Here is a 21,852-nt window from a genome sequence, read left to right as displayed (position 1 = left end):
TTGAATGAGGTTTTTACGGTTTGTACAAATTGAGTGATTTTTATTTGAACCCACCGCTATATAGATATCTATACTATCTTATAAAACAAATTTAGCAAAAGTCTTAAAGTCTTAAAATAGTAAATGACCAAGATACACTTTATACACTTTTTCACCCCCCTCATCTCCTCATATGCACTCACCCCCTCACATACACTCACCCTCTCACAACCCTTTTTTTTAATTGTAATTTTAAATTTACACTTTATACCCCTATAATTAGTTAATTTATTTATTTTACGTCATTTACTTTTAAATGTTTCATTTTAAATCTTTATCAAATTAATATACATAATCGTATATCAATTAAAACATGTTTAAAAAAAATACATTTTTATTTTAACAAGTTACACCATTATAATTGTCTATTTAATGTCTTCGAAATGAGTCTAATATTGAATAGTTTTTGACTTAATTATATTATTATATATTATATATACCGTGAAAAAATATTTTTAATATTTACGATTTATAATTTTATAATTATTTATTTATATATATACTATATATTTTGGGGTTAGGCTGTCCAAATTGCACTATATAATATGTTCTGAATTATTATGTTCTTGGGTTTTTTTAAAATAAATATATACATGTATTAATTCAACCTTAATTTGAGTTTCTGGACAAGAAATAGGATAAACAGTTGAAATTTCATTCTAAAACTCATATTTTTTGGTCTTTTCATGGCTTATGATCTGTTAAGTTTGTAGTTTTCTTTATTGGTTTTGAGTGTTTATCTTAAAACTTAAGTTTCTTGGTTTTTTGCCCTTGGTGTAAATCGAACACATTTGTGGAGTCGTTTAAATATATTGGATTTTAAATATATTGAATTTTAAACTGTCATACAATTTTTTTCATCGATAGTCTGTAATTTGAACCATAACTCTTATTTATTCAAATTGTATTAATATGTAAAGACCAAGTGTAACCTATATCATCGTTAAATCTTATCTTATAAAACCAGTGAAACTTCAAAATCTTTAAAAATCTTGGCTCCCGCCGCATTGCGCTAGTACACAACTAGTATATATATATATATAGAGAGAGAGAGAGAGGAGTGATCAAATAAAAACCACCATCATTTGTACAAATTGTACAAACCAACTTAATACGTTGATTTCATTGTTTAATCTTATGAAATTTTTTCATGAAATTGTTTAATCTTATGAAATTGTTTCATATAATACTTTTTTTATAAATTTGTTTCATATATGGTTATGAAATTATTTTATATTATATTTAATGAGATTTTAATGAAACTGTTTCATGTATTTCTCTAAAATTAAAATAATGAAGATGATAATATCAATGATTAACACCCTCCACAATAAAAATGGTTAATCAACCTCTCATAATTACAAAAAATAAACAAAATGAAAAATTATGATTGGTTGAATATGGTTTGCACGGTTTATACAAATTAAGTGGTTTTTATTTGAACGCTCCCTTATATATATATATATATATATATATATATATATCACAAATTTACCCTCATAAGTCAGTAACTCACAATTTAAAACTTGACAAGAGAGTCTCATATGTTGTTTTTGGCGTTCCATTATTGACTTCTAATATTCAAATAAAAACTATACTCGCAGAACACCCTCTCCTCCGCCTCTATATATTGACCCAATTTCCTCCCTTTTACTGAACTCTAAAATGGCGAACCAGCAACAACTCAAACTCACTCAGATGAAGGAATTTGTTCAAATGCTCAGTTCTTCCGCAGAGGTACGTAACTGATCTTCCTAGTCTACCATTTGTTGATTAATTTTCCTCTTTCAATGGAGAACGTGGTGAGAATTTCGAGATTTGTTTTGGAATTCAGAACTGAAACTGATTCCAGGTTTTATTCCCCTTAATAAATTGTTTAATGTCGTAACTATTTTTTCAATTTACAATCGAAATGTTTATTATATTGATTTCAAACTTAATCGTATTTGATAATATTTTAGACGTTTTTACCGAGATTTTGATGGCACTATACCAAATTCAGCATAATTGCTCTCTGTTTGTTCATGTACCAAAAGAGTACGAATAACGAACTACCTAATCAACTTCAAAATTGCGGGAATTTTAAAACTATTTCATCATCATGTTTTTTTTTAAAATAGATTTCGATTATAAGGATATGGAAGTCGTCGATGAATTTGTTATGAATCATTGGTTTATGTGTAGAAGTATGGAGATCCAACACTAGAGAGGTTTTTGGTAGCAAGATCAATGGATCCTAATAAAGCAGCAAAGATGTTTGTTTCATGGCAAAAATGGAGGACTTCTTTTGTTCCGTTAGGATTCATCCCTGATTCTGAAGTTGTTCAACAATTGGAATCTAGAAAAATATTTCTTCAGGGTTCGTGCAACAGTGGACATCCTCTTATGATTCTTAATGCTAGCAAGCATTATCCTGCTAAAGATCATCATCAGTTCAAGAGTAACTGTTTTCCCATTCTCTTTCATTTTATTTATTTTTCGGTTGTTTTGTATTTCATTCATATATTGCATTTTGACTCGTCTAATTGCGTAAATCATTGATGGAGCTTACAAGGAAAAACGACACCCATCAAAAGTCAAATGTTAGATGGGAATTTATATTTCTAATTAGAACTTATTTTCCCCCTTGTGAAATGCAGAATTTGTGGTCCATCTCCTTGACAAAGGAATTGCCAGGTATGTGATCTTCTTCATCTCCCCTCCCTATCCACATTTCTATTTTAGTTTATTTTAAAATAAAGGACCATTCTTCAACGGCAAAAGTCACAACCTGAGTAAACTTTATCGGATAACATTTTCGATGAATCAAAACGGATTGTTGGGTAACCAACTTTTACTGGGTAAGAGTCTTCTCCTTCACTTGCTCACTTGTGGGGTAAGATTCTCGATGGGAGTAAGATTTTCGGTTCTTGTCGTTTTCACCTGACATCACCTGGTACGCATTTGGTACACGATCCCTAAGCGTCCACTTTAAAAAAATATAAGTGTATACTTTCTCATTTTACCTTTGATTATAAAATGGAGAACTTAATGCTCCATCGATTATTAAGAGTAAAACTGACATTTAGTTCATTAAAAAAAAATACAATAATTACATTTTTCTAAAACTCTTTTTTGTTGTGTACACTTATTTTGGTACGGAGTGAGCATAATTATAAGGTTTTTATTTTTGACTAGAATGAAAGTTACCTTGTATCGTCATCCTATTTAATATAATCGGAAAGTATTTTTCAACCGAGCGAACAGTGTTATCAAGATGTCATCAGCTTAATCGTTGTAACTTTTATGAGCGGATCACTTTGCAGTGGAATCAAAGGCACAAAAATCGGAAACGAGAAGATAGTCGTGATAATTGATCTGCAAAAACTAAGTTATAAGAACGTTGATGCTCGTGGATTGATCTCTGGATTTCAATTTTTACAGGTAAATCTTCATCCCCGAATATTCTTTACTGATTTACGTGTGATCACTCGAGTTGTATAGGGTTTAATTTTGTATTTAATTAATTACTAGGTTCGTTTTATGTAGGCGTACTATCCAGAACGGTTAGCAAGATTGTACGTATTAAATATGCCGTGGTTTTTCGTGAGTGTTTGGAAGATGGTTTCTCGTTTTCTCGAGAAAGCAACATTGAACAAGGTACTTCACATCGATTGAACCATTTTACGCAAAGTTTTCGTTATGGGTATTCATTTTGACTTTTAACGGTCAACGCAGATTGTGATAGTAAACAATGAAGAACAAAGAAAAGAATTCGTGATGGAAGTTGGGAAAGAGGCATTGCCAGAAGAATTTGGTGGTAACGCAAAGCTTGTTGCACTTCAGGATGTCGAAGCACACCAACTCGAATGTTGATGGGTGTTTCCAACACTATAACACAATGGGAGCTGATGTATTTGCCTAATTGTTATTGAACTTGTTTGTTACATTAACTGAATATGACGAAATTGAATTAGACAAGACTAGAGTTGTTCAAGGTCGGGACGACCCGTTAGACCCGGTCCATCCGGCCCGCTAGAAATAGGGGCTTGGACAACCATTATCGAGAGAATGGATGGGCCCGGGTTTGTTCATTAAAATTAACGGATGGACATGGACAATGTAAAAATAAATATGGACAGGTCCGTCTGGCCTGTTTATGTTTTATAATTACTATTTTTTACCATTAATTAAAATTATGCTAGTATATTTTAAAATTAAATTATTAAAGTTATAGGACGGAAGTTGGGACTCTTTGATTTTTCTTGAGAACCCAAAAGGCTCTACATTATATTTGTTAGCATCCTTATGTCAAAAGTCTTAATCGATCAACAATGGATAGAGTCGGTAGTTGCTTAAAGTTTTAATTGCAATTGTGTTTTTTCTTTACTTTTTGGTTCCACGTTTGTTAATATAGAATTACACTTTTTAGGTCCGTTAGCCCGTAGACAAGCCCGGCCCGTTTATAGTGCAGACAATAGCAAGTTGTCAAGCACGGAAAAAAGGGTTTGGGTTTACAATATAAAGCTCGTTGGACAAAAAGAAACAAGTTAGGCCCGACCTAGGACCGGCCGGACCCACAAATGATCACCTCTAGACAAGACCATGCTAGTTGTCTGTGATATGTATAACGCTGGTAAAATAGATGCAAGGGGTTGAATATTCGGTAAATGCTTGTTAATAAGAGTCAATATTTTAACTTATTTACCGAATAAGATTGTTGTCCATCAAAAAGTATCATATGAAACAATTTACTGAGTAAGAGTCATCATTTTCACTTATCGGAGAAGACTATTTATCCTTACCATCTCTTTTACCAGGTAAGATTCTCGACTCTTGCGATGTTTATCTGGTAAGGTAAATAACCTGATAAGTGCTTATCAGGTAAGTACTTACAGCTCCAAGTCAATTTATTAGATCTGCATGCATATATGCCCACGAATTTATCGAACACGATATAAATAATGTAATGTAATTGCAAATGATACCTTCATGTGTGACTAAACCGTTTTAATGGAAAGAAGAATGTATATTCTCCCACCTTGTCCAAGGTCACAATGATTTACGGCTCTCCTAATAATTGGGAGATGGATATGTTAGGAAGATTCTGAAGGGTAGTACAAATTCGGTTTCTACAATAAATATATGTATATCATTAAGTCAAAGACCTTCTAGCCTAGTGGTAAAGGCTTGGGCATGGCATAGTCATGAACCCGAGTTCGAGCCCTGGGAGGGGAGTGTTGGCGATATTTAAGTGGGGCCATGTTTAGCCTCCAAATTTGCCGGGATTAGTCGGGCTTTGGCCCGGACACCCTTACAAAAAAAAAAAAAAACTATTAAATAAAACACGAATATCAAGCAAGGGATCAAAATGTAAATAGTAAGAATGTTAGCAGCTAAAGATGAAGTGGCAAAACACATGTCTTACGTGACATTTGTTTTTTAAGAGCTACTGAAGTCTAAAGTTTTATTCAAGTTCTGCCAGTTAAAAGGTTATGTTGAAGTTTGAAATTTGAATAAAATAAAATTGTTTGTTTTTGTAACCTAATAAATGTTTGAATTTCTTTAAATTGTCCAAGGGTAAAAACGTCTTTTAACTTATTTGATATTTAAAAAAAAATTAAAATAATAAGAAAACTCCTTTAAGAAAATCATACTCTTAACAATGTTTGACGTTTCTTTGTATATAAATAGATAGATTAACATATGAAAATAAGAATGGTTAAAAATCATTTTTAATTATATATATGCGATAAAATGCGACATTCATACAGTTCCGCCATCAGACCACGAGTTGAGCTTCAAATCCACCATCTCTACCTCCATATATACTGACAACTCTTCTTCCCTTTTCTTTCAACCGCTGGATTTTGCAAACCCTAGAAATGGCAAAAGATCCTGAACTCAAACTCGCTCAGATGAAGGAATTCATTCAGCAGCTCGGATCTTCCTTGGAGGTAAGCAATTGAACTTGCTAGATTGCGATTACTTGTTTACTCTTCTTCGTCCGATGGCCAATGACGTGATATTTCTATTCCTGAATTCCGAAATTCAACATCTCGTACTATTGCGCATTGTAATTGAGTTGAATATTCAGTAGTATGTTGTTAATTGTTATCATACAAATCATTGATAAGAATGTTTTTTTGATCGATACGATTTTATTTGCTATGTGATTGTTGAAGCGACTAGTTCAACGAAATGTTGCAATTTTTATGAAGCAGAAAGCGCATTCATGTTTATTTGTATTGTATTATATTGTTATCAGTCATGAGTTTTGGATTGTATGTAGAAGTACGGAGATCCAACACTAGAGAGGTTTTTGATAGCAACATCAATGGATCCAAACAAAGCAGCAAAGATGTTTGTTTCATGGCAAAAATGGAGGACTTCTTTTGTTCCGTTAGGGTTCATCCCTGATTCTGAAGTTGTTCAACAATTGGAACCTAGAAAAATATTTCTTCAGGGTTTGTGCAACAGTGGACATCCTCTTATGATTCTTAATGCTAGCAAGCATTATCCTGCTAAGGATCAACATCAATTCAAGAGTAATTTTCTACCTTTTTTTCGCTTTCTCTTACATTTGTTCTTCAATTGTTTTGTAACTTATCTAATCCTATAACTCCATTTTGGATCTTACAAACAAAACCATGTCCATTTTGGATCACCAAATGCCTGTTTGCCTTTCAAAAATTGGTCAAATGGCCATTTTGTTTCAATTTGAATCCACTGTACTATTAACAAATCCAAATTAATTGTCCCTATAAAATGCAGAATTTGTGGTTCATGTTCTTGACAAAGGAATTGCAAGGTACATGATCTCCTGTATGAAGTTTAAAAATCTTGCTACATAGTGTTTTAGAAGAAACTTTAACCTAAAATGACCTGGTTAAACATATGGTCATCATCAGCGGTTTTGGTTCATAAGATTTTCGATTTTCATGGGGCATTGCAGTGGAATCAGAGACAATGAAATTGGAAATGAAAAGATAGTTGTGATCATTGATCTGCATCAAATAAGTTATACGAATGTTGATGCTCATGGATTAATCTCTGCGTTTCAATTCCTACAGGTAAATTTCTGTCTTTGAGGGTGCCGTTTGTTACATGGGATAAGACAATACAAAAATTTGTTGTCTCATGTTTGGTGCGACATTAGACTGGGATGGAACAGGATCTTGAGGGGAATAAAATTCATTTTTAACTATCCTACCAAAATAGGTGGAACAAAAATCAGGAAGATTGGACAAGATTGGTAAATTCCCTATATCAATTTTGAATCATATAACCGTTCACAGTTCTTTCACATGCCTACGCACTCTCATGGGTCCAGTCTAGTCACATCCATGTACGAAACACCTCATTTTCGTTATTTTACTTCCACATGACCAAATGGCAAATTGATTGATAGCTTTCTAAAAGCTCAAGTTTTGTGGCATTTAATTATGTGTTGTGTTCTTATTTTAGTTCACTTTGCATAGGCCTACTACCCGGAGCGATTAGCAAAATTATACATGTTAAATATGCCATGGTTTTTGGTGAGTGTTTGGAAGATGATTTCATATTTCCTCGAGAAAGCAACATTGGACAAGGTATGTACTTCTTTAAGTAAAGCACAATCTTACGCTCTATCTTTGACTTTTTTGGGGGTCAAAGTAGACCTTTTCAAAGGATCGAATCGTGTTTGATTATGAAAGTAAGAAAGAAGTCAATGTTTTGACTTGAAATTGTGAATACAGATTGTGATTGTGAAGAGTGAGGAAGAAAGAAAACGCTTCGTTACAGAAGTTGGGAAAGAAGCGCTACCAGAAGAATTTGGTGGGGATGCAAAGTTTGTCGCGCTTCAAGATGTTGAAGCCCCACGGCTCGAGCGTTGATTGACGTTTTACATTTAATGTCTTCCGATTTCTGTTAACTTGGCTATTAATCTCGTATTTAAAATAAGTTACATAATTAAACAAGTTGATTGGCGTTTTACATTTAATGTCAATCGCTCATTTTTTATGAAACGTATAAAAAGAGCAGAACCAGGATTTGGTTCGTGGGGGAGCGTCGGTTATAAATGAATAAATAGGTGAGGAATCACCGAACCGGTTGTTCATCTTTTTATTAAATACATATCCATGGTTGTTTAATGTACAGATCAATTAAAATCAACACTTAGCAAATGAATAATCCTAAATTGAATCAGTTATAACAATTAACATATGGACAGTACTAGAGAAGTAACAAATGGGTAGCCTTACCAAAGTTTATTTAATTAATACATTATAAAATAAAATAAAAATAAAAAAGGTATAATGTTATTAAATATAAATAATACCATATTCAACAGTAATTCTTATATTTTGAAAACGATTTGTTGCATTTATTAGAACAACTATCAAGTCGTTTTTATATAGTTTATTGTAATACGATTTCTCACTGTTTTGACTTATCACATAAATTGGGTATAGAACCCACAGATTGGTACAAGTTATTTATTAATACTTACATTTAACTAGACCATTTATTGAAATGGAGATTGGTGTTGATAAAAAAAATAACGGTTACTTAAAAGCATAGTTAAAATTAAATAAGTTTAAGTTGGATGTTTAGTGGTCGATCATCGGAAACGGTGTCTTGGTCAAACAAGATAACCGAAGGAGGTCACCGGAGTGGTGGTGGGTGCCGGAGAAGGCCACCGGATTTGGTATCTGTGTGTTCGTGTGTGCATATACACACATATTAAAATAATTAAACTAATTAAAGTAAATTGAAATATTATATTAATTAAAGTAAATTGAATAATCAACACAATTTACTAATTTACCTTTTGTTTTATTTTAGTAAATAACATTAATTATCTAGCATGATTGGCTCATGTTGAATCTTATAGTTACCACAAACTATCCGGTTTTCATTTAATTAGGAGCACACACACATATATATTAAATTTCATAAGTATTTACACATTAAATTAAAATAAGTATATTATCTCAATTTCTAATGTATTTAAATGAGTACAAATTAACTTGTTTTTTTGTTATTTTTTCTAATTATAACTTTTATTAATATTAACTACAAATAAATATTAATTATTAATAAATAAAAATTAGCTATTTTTAATATTAATAGTAATTAATATTAGTTAAAAATTATTAATTAGTTTTAATTATATGTTAATATTAATTATTTATAATTTAGAGTTATCAATTATTTTTATTTATTATTCAATATACTTAGTTATCAAAAAATATATATAACAATTCTAATAATTTTTATATCAGTTACATAAAAATTAAAGTTATATTTATTTTGTTTCATAGATAATAAAATTATATTAAATAGTTTTAGTAAAATATTTATTTCAATCATTAATATAGTTTTTACAATTAATTAAGATATATGAGGTTGACCAATTTTATTTTATTTATATTATATGTAATAGTTATTTAATATCATAAATTAATTTTAGAATTTTTTTTAATACATTCAAAATTTGTAATATATATAATAATCAATTTAAATTTTTTAAATTAATATTATATTTTAATTTTTTCCCCATTTTATTTACATTAATATATTATATTATTAAATATTTATTGTATCTATATTATAAAATAATATAAGTGACTAATTTTTTAAATGTTTTTTTTGTTCATTTTTATATGTTTATAATTAGTTTTTGCATTGATTTGGAAGGAAGGAATTGTATGATACCTCAGTTTCTTTACTATCCTTTGCCTGTAAAAAATATATATACATATCCGTTAAATTTTGACATCCATACAATTCCGCCATCAGACCACGAGTTGAGCTTCAAATCCACCATTTCTACCTCCATATATACTGACAACTCTTCTTCCCTTTTCTTTCAACTTCAACCACTGGATTTTGCAAACCCTAGAAATGGCAAAAGATCATGAACTCAAACTCGCTCAGATGAAGGAATTCATTCAGCAACTCGGATCTTCCGTGGAGGTAAGCAATAGAACTTGCTAGATTGCGGTTACTTGTTTCCTCTTCTTCGTTCGATGGCCAATGACGTGATATTTCTGTTCCTGAATTCCGAAATTCAACATCTCGTACTGTCGCGTATTGTAATTGAGTTGAATATTCAGTAGTATGTTGTTAATTGTTATCATACAAATCATTGATAAGAATGTTTTTGTTCGATGCGATTTTATTTGCTTTGTGATTGTTGAAGCGATTAGTTGAACAAAATGTTGCAATTTTTCTGAAGCAAAAAGCGCATTCATGTTTATTTGTATTGTATTATATTGTTATCAATCATGAGTTTTGGATTGTATGTAGAAGTATGGAGATCCAACACTAGAGAGGTTTTTGATAGCAACATCAATGGATCCAAATAAAGCAGCAAATATGTTTGTTTCATGGCAAAAGTGGAGGACTTCTTTTGTTCCGTTAGGATTCATCCCTGATTCTGAAGTTGTTCAACAGTTGGAACCTAGAAAGATATTTCTTCAGGGTTTGTGCAACAGTGGACATCCTCTTATGATTCTTAATGCTAGCAAGCATTATCCTGCTAAAGATCAACATCAATTCAAGAGTAATTTTCTTCTTTTTTTCACCTTCTGTTTCATTTAATCTTCAATTGTTGTGTAACTTTTCTAATCTTATAACTTCTTTTTGGATCTTAGAAACGAAACCATGTCCATTTTGGATCAGCAAATGCCTGTTTGCCACTCAAAAATTGGTCAAATGGGTACTTTGTTTCAATTTGAACTCACTGCACTCTTACAAATGCAAATTACTTGTCCTATAAAATGCAGAATTTGTGGTTCATGTCCTTGACAAAGGAATTGCAAGGTATGTGATCTTCTCTATGAAGTTTAAAAATAACTGCTATACAACGATTCTTGATTTTGGATTACATTAGTTAAAAAGTTTCTACTGTTAGAAGAAACTTTAACGTAACAACCAAAAGGCCTTTGGCCTACCGGTATCATAGTCTTAATCCTCCTAGGAGTCAGAGGTTCAAACCTTACTAAAGATGAAGAGAGTGTGTGAGTTTATTTGTTGCATTTATCGTATATAAATATTATATACTTAAAAAAAAAACTTTAAGCTAGCATGACCTAGTAATGTATGGTTATTATCACTGGTTTTGGTTCATAAGATTTTTCATTTTTATGTGACATTGCAGTGCAATCAGAGGCAACGAAATTGGAAATGAGAAGATTGTTGTGATCATTGATCTGCAGCAAGTAAGTTATAAGAATGTTGACGCTCATGGATTAATCTCTGCATTTCAATTCCTACAGGTAAATTTCGTCTTTGAGGGTGCGTTTTCTCTATTTGGTGCGACTTTAGACAAGGATAGGACATGATCTGAGGGAGACTAAAATGCATTTTTTCCAACACATAGAAATTGGTGGAACAAAAATCAGGGAGATAAAAAAAAGTTTGATAAATTACTAAACTATCCGTATCAAATTAAAACCTAAAATATTTCACAATATTTTCACATGCCTACGGCACTCTCATTTGTCCAGTCTTGTCGCATCCATGTACCAACCGCACATTGTTCTTATTTAACTTCCATATGACCAAATGGGAAATCGATGAATAGCTTTCTAAAACGCTCAAGCTTTTTGGCATTTAATTCTATGTTGTGTTCTTAATTTGGTTAACTTTGCGTAGGCCTACTACCCGGAACGATTAGCAAAATTATACATGTTAAATATGCCACGTTTTTTCGTGAGTGTTTGGAAGATGATTTCATATTTCCTTGAGAAAGCAACATTGCACAAGGTATGTCGTACTTTTTTAATTAACGCACAATCTTTACACTCGATCTTTGACTTTTTTGGGGTCAAAGTAGACCTTTTAAGGAATGATTCATGTTCGATTATGAAACTAAAAAAGAAGTCGATGTTTTGACTTGAAATTGTGAATATAGATTATGATTGTGACGAGTGAGGAAGAAAGAAAACACTTCGTTACAGAAGTTGGGAAAGAGGTGCTTCCAGAAGTATTTGGCGGGGAGGCAAAGTTTGTCGCGCTTCAAGATGTCGAAGCCCCTCGACTTGAGTCTCGGTTGACGTTTTAAATCTAATGCCTTGCCTATTAATCTCGTATTTAAAATAAGCGCCATAATCTAACGTTTACCACTATATATTATTCAATGATTAATCGCCCATTTTTTTATGAGACTTATTCAGGTTTTAGATTATTTGTTTTATGGGTTAAACGGTTTGATTAACCAAATAAAGTAAGTTTCAATTTTGATTGTTTTTTTTATTAATATGGATATCCAACCCGTTATGCGAGCCGACCAATTTCAGGGCGACTATCTACTTTGCAGATAGCCCGGGGAGTCACTGCATTTGAACCTCCGTGGCCACAAGGGGATTTTTATTCCTCCTTAGATTTGAACCTGAGAGCTCCATGTACTTTTGATCTTTGGATCCAAGCTCAAACCAATTAGACACCATCCTTGTGGTTAACCATATAGCAAATTATACTATTATTTAATTTATGTAATTACATTTGATGAACCGGTTTGTGCGTATATTAATATTTAACATTAGATGAATTAATTTATCTTTAAACTAAAAGAACAAGAAATTAAAAGACATTCAACAAAACTATCAACCAAGGTAATCATTGGAGCATGATTGCAAAAACTAACGTTTATAATATATGAAAAGAACAACTGCTAAGGGAGGGAGTGAAAGGTTTCATCAAAATGAGTTGGGCCACAGAGGGATATTTCATTCACAAAACTACAATGTTTGATTTGATACGTAATGTTTATTAAGAGATTGTTTGGCGGTTGTTGAATGGTTAAATAGTCGGAATGCTTAAGAGGCTTTGCATGATATAGTGCAAAATGCAGTATGGTTGTTTAGTAACTGTTTTGAATGAACAATCTGAATAACAACAAATTAACATTTTCATGTAGAGAAGAAGCCAATAAAAAACCCGCTCACAAACCTTTGAGAGAGAAGAGATCAAATGGAGAGAACATGAATGAACAAGAAACGGGAAAAAAAAACAGAAAATCACATACCTTGAGAGAGCAGAGATCGACGGAGACGATAAAGACAGCCCTTGCTGGACAATCCTTGCCGGAGGAGGGAGAACGTTGGAGAAATTGGTGTGGGAAGAAGGAGAGCGGTGCGGAAGGAGAAAGTGTCTGAAGAGGGAGACGATTCTTGAAGGGCAAATAGGGAAAAACTAAGGGGGTGTTTAAAATTGCTTATTCAAAACAATTTATGTTTTTTTTATAAAAGTGTTTATCAACTTATGTGGTGGCAAACCATAGTTTTATAAAAGTGTTTGGATTAGCTTATGACGGTACCACACTGAATAAACTGATATAATAGATGACATACCATTTTTTTTCCATCCAAACACTAAAAACTCCTTATTATCAGTACCATACTAGAATAAGTTAATAAGTTAGAGGAAAATAACTTATCAAAAACTCATTATCACTAGTGTCAAATAGGTATAAGTATTTCTTTTATATCTCCATCCAAACACTAAAACTTCTTATTACCAGTATCACACCAGAATAAGGGGCAGTTTACCAAACACTTACTAGGTAAGTGCTTACCGGTAAAATATAACACTATTATTTACGTACCGATAAGATTTTAGTCCACCAAAACGACATCTTATGCAACAATTTACCCGGTGAACGTTTACCGTGGTAAGAGTCGTCGTCCTCACTTACCGGGTAATATTCATGGTCCTTATCTCGTTCTTACTGGGTCTTTTGGTCCTTATCATATTCCTCCGATGAAGTACCTTAAATAAACACTTACGCAGGTAAGTGTTTGTGATAAGCACTTACGCAGGTAAGTGTTTGGTAAACGGCCCATAAGTTAATAAGCATCTTAAATAAACAATCACAAACACCCCCTAAAACTCTGAATGGTTTTGTATCACCAAGGGTACAAAATCGTTAAAAGGTTTTAGAACCATTAAAAAACTTAATTTTTTTTTTTTGCCAAATAGGATCTACCTCTACACGATTCAGAGGTTGCCTCTTAATGACATTATTAAGAGACAACCAAACACCCCTAAATGTGCATAGAAAGACCCATGATCGAGATTGGACCAACTGGGCCTTCATGAACCCGTTATAGGTCTAATCAGTCCTCCATAAGTTCATATCTAAATCAACTAAAGTTTTCTTTCTTTGCCAATTATCGGTCCCTACAAGTCCTTTATTCTGCATCGATTACGCCAGGTTAAACCCAAAAACAGTATATACAACAAAAGGATTGCGTAAGACTAGCCGCATCTGCCAAACTCGAATCAATTTAATTTTTTTTTTGAAAGACTTGTCAACGATTGAGACCGGTTACAAAAAGACCGATATTGTTTGTCAATAATTTGAACAGGTAGCACTAAACGACATAGTCTTGAATACAACACGTTAGAAGTTTTCGCTTGGCCACAATGATGTGTTGTTATTTGGAGGACTAAATATGTAAATTAAAATAATAACCTGATTGGACTAAAAATATTTGGCCAGTAGCGTCCCACGTACCTGAAGTGTAAAAAGCAATAAATTAAATTACAAAAGTGGTCCTTCATCTATTTTTTTTTTTAATTTTATTTGAATTTTAACATTTCATTTGTTGCCTTCAAAATTAATGCTATTTAATATTTGGGTCCTCACACTAATTTCCATTAAATTCGTTACGTCCCATTACTCCAATGACACTTCTATTCCAACCTCCAAACCACCGTTTGACCATACCGTCATAATATCAGGTTTATTGAATTTTACCGATGATAAATAAATCATATAAAACGTTAGTTTGTAAGTTTGACCCGATAGAGGTATGCTTACTTTTTTTTAATGTGGTTGGATCGTAGTTTGACGAAACAAAATGTTAGCATCCTTTAAGTATCGTAAAAACTACGTTGTGCAGAAAATTTTTGTAGTTGCATGGGATCGAATTGTGCTCTTATGTTGTGTTCTCGATTTAGTTTTATGAAGGAAGGGGAGAGAGAAAAGAAAAGGAAGTGGGAAAGAAAAAAAATCTCGTGTTCTTGAGTTTTTTAGGAAAGCAAAATAAGTAGGCATGGGAATGGGGCGGGGACCTCAATTCCCGATCCCGTCCTCGTCTCTATTCTCGTTGGGGCATATGATCACATCCTTATCCTCATAACCAACGGGGAACGGGACCACCCTCCCTGCGCGCGTTTATTTAAGCTATTTTAAATCGAATAGGTAAGAGACCGTACATTTTTAAATCTCACATATTTCCAGTGAAAAGAAATTTAATTTAAGACAAAAAAATCACAACATTGTATAACAATTAATAACCTAAAACAAAAAAAAATCATTTAATCCAAAAAAACTTAACGTCACACATACCAATACAGATCGTTTAATATAAAACTATATCGAGTAATATTCAAAACATATTGAGTAATTGACCTGACATCCAAATATTACAAACTAACAAAAAAAATAACAATATTAGATTCTAAACATAGTTATGAAATAGAAAATTATGAATTACCGATTTAGTTGAAATAAATAATATATATAATTTGTTAATTAATATATAATGGGTACTGGCGGGGCGGGGCAGGGAGTACAATATCCGCCCCCATCCCTGGTTTGAGACAAACGGGGATTCTCGTCCTGTTTCCCATCTCCGGTTTAGCGGGGAATCCCCGTCCTCGATCAGGGCGTGTAGACCGGATCCCTGACGGGTCGAGGTCAATTCCCATATCTAAAAATAAGACTGATTTTCCTTTCAAATTTTTTTCCTAAAACCGGGAGGAAAAGGAAGGAAGGGATGGAAATAAATAAATAAAAATTATAAAATCACACATTTAACAATCAATTACAATCCGTTATAAACTAAATAAGGGTGTATTTGTAAAATTGACATTTTTCCTTTTTTTCTCTCATGTTCAAGAGCATGGAATTTTATTTTATTTCATTCTCCTTCATTTCTTTCTCTTCGCTCTCAGTAACGCAAATATTCTTAAGGATCGTAAAAGAAAACTACAGTATGCAGGAAAAAAATTGTGGTTGCACGGGATGCCATTTGCGCTCTTACTGAATCCGCTATTGCATACGTGCACACCACGTCATGAGCGTAGATTCATGACATAACATGTGCGTCGAAAATCATACAAGCAATCAATTAAGTTGATAATAATACTGTCTTGTAGTACCAATGAGAACATAAATTGAAGGATAACCCTAAGTTTCGTGATGAACTGTTAGGTTGATGATAAGCCATTGATAAGAAGATACATGACTATTTGTTGCAATTAAATTATCAAATTTAAATGGACGCTCAACAAATCTAGTATTTTCTTGATCTGAGAATAAGAGTTAAAGTAAGAAACATAAGAAGATATTTGAACATTTAATCACTTTTTATCTCATACCCATTCCATGAATTGTGCTTGATCAAAAAATCTGTTTTTTTTATATACGGTAAATAAAATAAATAAATTCACACATCTTCCTTATCTTTGGTAAAGTTTGAATCCCTGACTTCCTAAGAAAGACATGATATAATAAAACCAGATAAAATCAATTTTTGTCTCACCAATATAAATAGAACGAGAATATGACAGAACAGATAAAATGAATAAATTACGGAATCACATATATAAACTACAAAAACCCTCCTACTTGACACAACCTTAAAAAAAAAAAAAGGATACATACATATTAATGTAAGGAGGTGTTTGAGATTGTTTATATGAAATAACTTATTCTTTTCTATAAAAACACTTATCAACTTATTATATATTTAACTTTTTCAAAAACTGCTTATTACTGATTTGACACCAATATAAATTGTTTATCCAAAGACTTAAAAGTGTTTATTACCGTTCTCACACCGAAACGAGTCAATAAGTTGTTTTTTCTAAACAATCCCAAACACCCCTAAAATTAATATTCATTTAAGATATTTTGGAAAGAACGTGTTACAAGAGAGCTTTGATTTTAATAGCTACTTCAAATCGGTGGGATACCATGGATTCAAGGGAAAATTGAAAATGATATCTTGGATTTTCTCCTTTTTACTCAAATCTTTCTCCAATTTCCCACTTTGACATCGATTTTTTCTGTCTCTTCTACTCTTTGCTTTCATTCATCATCGCGGCATGCTCAATTTTCCCCATTGACGTCTCTCTTTATATTTCTATTTCATCTCAAGAACTGTTCATATCCAAAGTCACATAAAAATGGACCACAATCAACAACCCAAACTCACCCAGATGAAGAATTGTGTTCAAAAGCTCGGTTCTTCAACAGAGGTAAGTGATCGAAGTTCATCTTTATACATACATATATCATCATAATCATCTATATAGATCTTTCTTTAACGCAATGCTATTTGATTTCTTAATCCGTCATGGGTTTTGGGTTGTATGTAGAACTATGGAGACCCAACTCTGGATAGGTTCTTGATAGCAAGATCAATGGATCCAAATAAAGCAGCAAAGATGTTTGTTTCTTGGCAGAAGTGGAGGGCTTCGTTTGTTCCATTAGGGTTCATTCCTGATTCACAAGTACTCGATCAATTGGATGCTGAAAAGATCTATCTACAAGGGTTATCAAAGGATGGATACCCTGTTGTGATTATCAAAGCTTCCAAGCACTATCCTGCTAAAGACCAGCCACAGTTCAAGAGTAATTTCTTTATCTCTCTTTATGTTCACTCACTGTTCTTTCAGCATTTCCTTTTCTTGATTGTTTTCTGAAATCTGATTTGTGTTTGGAATCTGTTTGATGAATGGGAAACTGTCAGAGTACTATTTTAATGTATATAAAAAGATGCAATCAAGAAATATGGTTTACATGAGGAAGAAAGCAAATTTAAAACCACAAACATATGGAAAACTAAATTAGAGGGCTGTGGATCCTTTTGTCGATTGAGGATTCCGGGTTGTCGGGTTTTTAAGATGAAAACAAGTTATGCTCGTTTTGGATTACGAAAATGGTGAGGGGGTTGCATTCTTTTTGGTTACCGTGGGTGTCAGTGGACTAATCCCATGGGAATCTGAAGTTAACAGGCGAACAAACCCTCCACTAGCCCTGAAGGAACTTGAACCGGTGACCTTTGGGGGGAACATTATCCATACCGTACTTTGTTCATTCAGATTCTTGTCTTCATTTTCAACAATGATGTCTTGTTAACTTATTTTGGCATTCATATGCCGTTAAAATGTTATTTCTTTGTTGGTATCCGTCTTTGTTCATTTGATTGCAACAACTTGAAGTTTAAAATACTTGCTGTTCTTAATAATATTCCTGTTTTTGTTGGTTTGTTGCATTTTTTTATTGGTTAATGACATTTCTTGCTGAATGGCAATGATAGTTTAAGCTAATATTATTAAATGGTTCCTTAAAGCTGCTGGTAACATGCCTTCTTCATTGCATTACCTTTTTTTGTTTGGTTTATGAAAACAACTAAACATAATAATTCAGTATTTAACTTTAGATGCATGATTAGTTACGAGTTTGGTGGTCACAATGGCGATTGGTGTCTCCCTTCTAACCGAATGGATTTAGGCATAAGAAACTTCCGAGTTGATTGTATTTAGTTGACTTTGACTTATGCAGTAAAATGTATTCTTTATGTCATGTTTGAGTCTATGTTTCACTTTTGAATGTTAAATAAAGGAACTTTGACTGAAATAGCCAAGATTTCACAAGTAGCACTTTAGCAGCTTGTGAAGCCAGTTTAGATCATTGAGATCATTGCAGGAGAAATTAGTCGCAGTTGTTAAAAACCTAATACTGCTGCAAATTTCTTCAATGATCTCGATGATCAATGATCTATATTGTACGTAGACTTGCTTCTAAGTGCTCCAAATTTCAAATCTTTCTGTGATTCTGGATGTTTGCCGGGGATCAAGCTCAGCTGATTTCTTATGGAAGTGCTATAGATAGAGAATATATCGACCAAGTGGCATTTGGGGCAATGGTATCAAATTAAATCGAGTTCTACAACCTCAAGATCATGGGTTTAAGCCTCTTTAGAGACGTGGGTGTGTGATTTTGTCTGCTGTTTAAAGAAAAGACATAAGTGCAAGCAGAATCGGAACATTTCTATGATTATTTTTATGCAGATAATCAGGATTTGAAGAACTAGTTGAATTATAATAATAGAGATAAAAAAATTAGTGATCAGAAAACAGAGAGCATAGTTCAAGATATCAGAAAGCAGAATCTTCTTTCATTCATGCCCCAACCTTCTTCTATGGTGCCCCCAACTTTCTTTCGATGACTCACTCATGCTCCCGATGACCCATTTATTGCTTTTGGTGTAGTAATTCTCAGCAATTTTAGCCTTTTTTTTGTTAAGATAGACTTTTCTTTTGCCATATTATTAATTTTGTCAGATTATGCATGATTTCCTGCCGTTAATGGTGTCTTATTAAGGATTCTGAATAACTCGAAAACCAAATAACGCAAAAACGTTTAACCTGAACCCCATTCGGTTCAGCTAGGTTATTCGACATTGGAGTTTTTTAAAACGCTCAAGTGATCACACGACTTTCTGGATCCACCACTGCTTTTAGATCTACTGTATGGATAATGTATCTAGTACAATCAAGTTGGTGCAAATCTAATACTTCATGTTTCCACTTTGAATGCAGAATTTGTGGTTCATATGCTTGACAAAGTAATTGCAAGGTACGTTCTTTATGGAAATGATTGATTATTGATGCGTAATCTTATTGAGTCGTTAGTGGAGGCAAGTAACCCGACTGCATACACCTGAAACCAACAACTTTTTTTTTCCTAAAAACTTGATTAAGCCGTCTGCCTGTCTTATCCAGAAATGGGGTCGAACTTTAATCTTCTTTTGCTCATTTCAGTGGAATCAAAGGAAAAGAAGTAGGAAACGAGAAGATGATTGGTGTTATCGACTTAAATCAACTCAGTTACAAAAATGTTGATGCTCGTGGGCTAATCACTGGATTTCAGTTTTTACAGGTAACTTTTTTTCTTTATTTTTGTCGGGCATACTTATTAAACAGTTATTCAGCACCACAACTGAACAACCATTTAGCTTAATCCATACGGGACTTGACAGATTATGATTCATTAGTATTTGTTCTTGCCACAATGGGGTTTACGTTTAAATTGATCATCTTTGCTAGCAAAGCTTCTAAGTGATGACAAAGTTGTGTTCTGATTGATTCGTGTTATCTTGATTTCTCTTCTCATAGGCATACTACCCGGAGAGGTTAGCAAAGTTATACATACTAAATATGCCATGGTTTTTTGTGAGCATTTGGAAGATGGTTTCTCGATTCCTGGAAAAAGCAACTTTAGAGAAGGTATATTCTACTCGTCTTTCCATTTAAAAGAATGAAATTCATATTGTTGTAATAATTGCCACGTTCGACTATACATGCAGTTTGGTAGAAGCGTTCTTATATTAATAAGATGCCTATAATACCCTTTAAAATCTGCGCAGGTTGTAATAGTAGGCAACGAGGAAGAGAAAAACCAATTTATCAGAGAGGTCGGGGAAGATATCTTGCCAGAAGAATTTGGCGGGCAGGCGAAGCTTGTTGTGCTGCAAGATGTCATACTGCCACCATCTCAGGATTGATCAACTAAACCAGTTCTTACTCTTTGCATATTTGAGACATATTAACTTTAAAGTAAATTCTGTAACTAATTCTAATAAATTTTATAAAAGTTATAATCAATTCTAGCATCAAAGCCGAGTTATTTATACCAACCATTCTTCCTATGGCTAGATCCAATCTCCTGGTCCACCATTGAGTTATAGTTGACCATTGTTTCTGGCTCGTATGGCAGTGGTTAACCGGTCATGGAGCAATGCTTCATCGCTGCAGCACTTGTACTGGGACAAAAAAATGAGCACCAAGAAAGGTCAGAATTGTTGATTAAACAATCTTTGATGAATGGGAAAAGAAGTCTGATTTCATCAAGAAGTCCAAATCATCTATACTATATTGCTCTCTGGCTTATGGTTTCTATGTAATACTGTAATTGAGTAGATATACTGAGTTTGTTTGGTTTGTTTTTATTTTGCTGGTGTTTGTTCGGTCCAAGGATCAAACAAAAACACTGGGACGATGACCAAACTTTGGCCCGTTGGCCGGCCATAGGCCTAAATCCATAGGAGCTCCAGTCTTCTATGTTTAGGCCAAATTTTTACTTGATGGTCGAAGTTTGTCTACATGGATAAAATTTAGGGGCTGTTTACCGAAACAAATTGTGTAAGTCAATGGATTGCATGCTAACTGAGTGAGACTCTTGTTTCTTATCGGAACAATATCTTGGTTAGCAACATTGTGGGTTAAAGGATATGAGTAAATAACGTTATTCTTATCGGAACAATACCATTTACCTAATAAGAAGTGAGAAGTGTTTAGTGAACGTTTCCTTACTTTGACGAACCTTGACTCTGACTATGGCTAAGCCAAGGCCAACGATTTAACTAAGATTCAAAGGTTGTTTAGGGTGGTGCATGATTGGTTTGAGCTTGACTCTAAAGGTCAAAAGTGCCAGGAGGTCCCATGTTTAAATCCAAGGAGGAACAAAAATCCCCTTGTGGCCACGGAGGTTCAAATGTGGTGACTCCGGGCTACCTGCAAAACAAGTGGTTGCTCTGAGATTAGTCGGCTCGTAAAACGGGTTGGATATCCAGGTTAATAAAAAAAAGGTTGTTTACCAAATATTTAATGGATTATTGTGGGATATTTTTTTCGTTAGTATATTTTAACCAATAAAAACCTTTGAAATTAAATGTTTAGAAGATAAAACTAATATTTTAGTAAATATGTGGAATATTTTAATATAATATAATCAACGGTTGTAATATCTAAAATGGAAAAGCC

General features: G+C 33.1%; 3 protein-coding genes across 10 annotated transcripts; all 3 read left to right on the top strand.

Annotated features, from left to right (window-relative positions):
* The first annotated feature begins 1,658 nt into the window (after nt 1–1,658).
* LOC112523101 (SEC14 cytosolic factor-like) lies at nt 1,659–3,999 on the top strand. Of its 2 annotated transcripts, none has more exons than XM_025132545.1 (6): nt 1,659–1,776; nt 2,227–2,479; nt 2,679–2,715; nt 3,345–3,462; nt 3,568–3,678; nt 3,757–3,999. In XM_025132545.1, exons 1-6 carry the CDS (start codon nt 1,705–1,707, stop codon nt 3,892–3,894), a joined length of 729 nt encoding a protein of 242 aa, XP_024988313.1. In that variant the 5' UTR covers nt 1,659–1,704; the 3' UTR covers nt 3,895–3,999. The 2 variants fall into 2 exon arrangements, with proteins under 2 accessions (XP_024988313.1, XP_024988311.1); XM_025132543.1 differs by having other exon boundaries at nt 2,224–2,479.
* Nucleotides 4,000–5,736: 1,737 nt separating this feature from the next.
* LOC112523568 (SEC14 cytosolic factor-like) lies at nt 5,737–12,177 on the top strand. 7 transcript variants are annotated; one of them, XM_025133228.1, is made up of 6 exons: nt 5,737–5,975; nt 6,311–6,566; nt 6,793–6,829; nt 6,974–7,091; nt 7,500–7,610; nt 7,758–7,998. In XM_025133228.1, exons 1-6 carry the CDS (start codon nt 5,904–5,906, stop codon nt 7,893–7,895), a joined length of 732 nt encoding a protein of 243 aa, XP_024988996.1. In that variant the 5' UTR covers nt 5,737–5,903; the 3' UTR covers nt 7,896–7,998. The 7 variants fall into 7 exon arrangements, with proteins under 7 accessions (XP_024988996.1, XP_024988995.1, XP_024988994.1 ...); XM_025133227.1 differs by lacking the exons at nt 6,793–6,829; nt 6,974–7,091; nt 7,500–7,610; nt 7,758–7,998 and adding exons at nt 10,794–10,830; nt 11,168–11,285; nt 11,665–11,775; nt 11,924–12,177 and having other exon boundaries at nt 5,770–5,975; nt 6,314–6,566; XM_025133226.1 differs by lacking the exons at nt 6,311–6,566; nt 6,793–6,829; nt 6,974–7,091; nt 7,500–7,610; nt 7,758–7,998 and adding exons at nt 10,318–10,570; nt 10,794–10,830; nt 11,168–11,285; nt 11,665–11,775; nt 11,924–12,177 and having other exon boundaries at nt 5,774–5,975.
* Nucleotides 12,178–16,996: 4,819 nt separating this feature from the next.
* On the top strand, nt 16,997–20,701 carry LOC112522866 (sec14 cytosolic factor-like). The gene is made up of 6 exons (XM_025132184.1): nt 16,997–17,280; nt 17,401–17,656; nt 19,630–19,666; nt 19,852–19,969; nt 20,206–20,316; nt 20,457–20,701. Exons 1-6 carry the CDS (start codon nt 17,209–17,211, stop codon nt 20,592–20,594), a joined length of 732 nt encoding a protein of 243 aa, XP_024987952.1. The 5' UTR covers nt 16,997–17,208; the 3' UTR covers nt 20,595–20,701.
* The last annotated feature ends 1,151 nt before the right edge of the window (nt 20,702–21,852 follow it).

This window comes from Cynara cardunculus, assembly GCF_001531365.2.
Source record: "Cynara cardunculus var. scolymus isolate 2C chromosome LG 12, CcrdV1, whole genome shotgun sequence".
NCBI classification, from domain to species: domain Eukaryota; kingdom Viridiplantae; phylum Streptophyta; class Magnoliopsida; order Asterales; family Asteraceae; genus Cynara; species Cynara cardunculus.
This window is presented reverse-complemented; position numbering and strand designations above follow the sequence as displayed.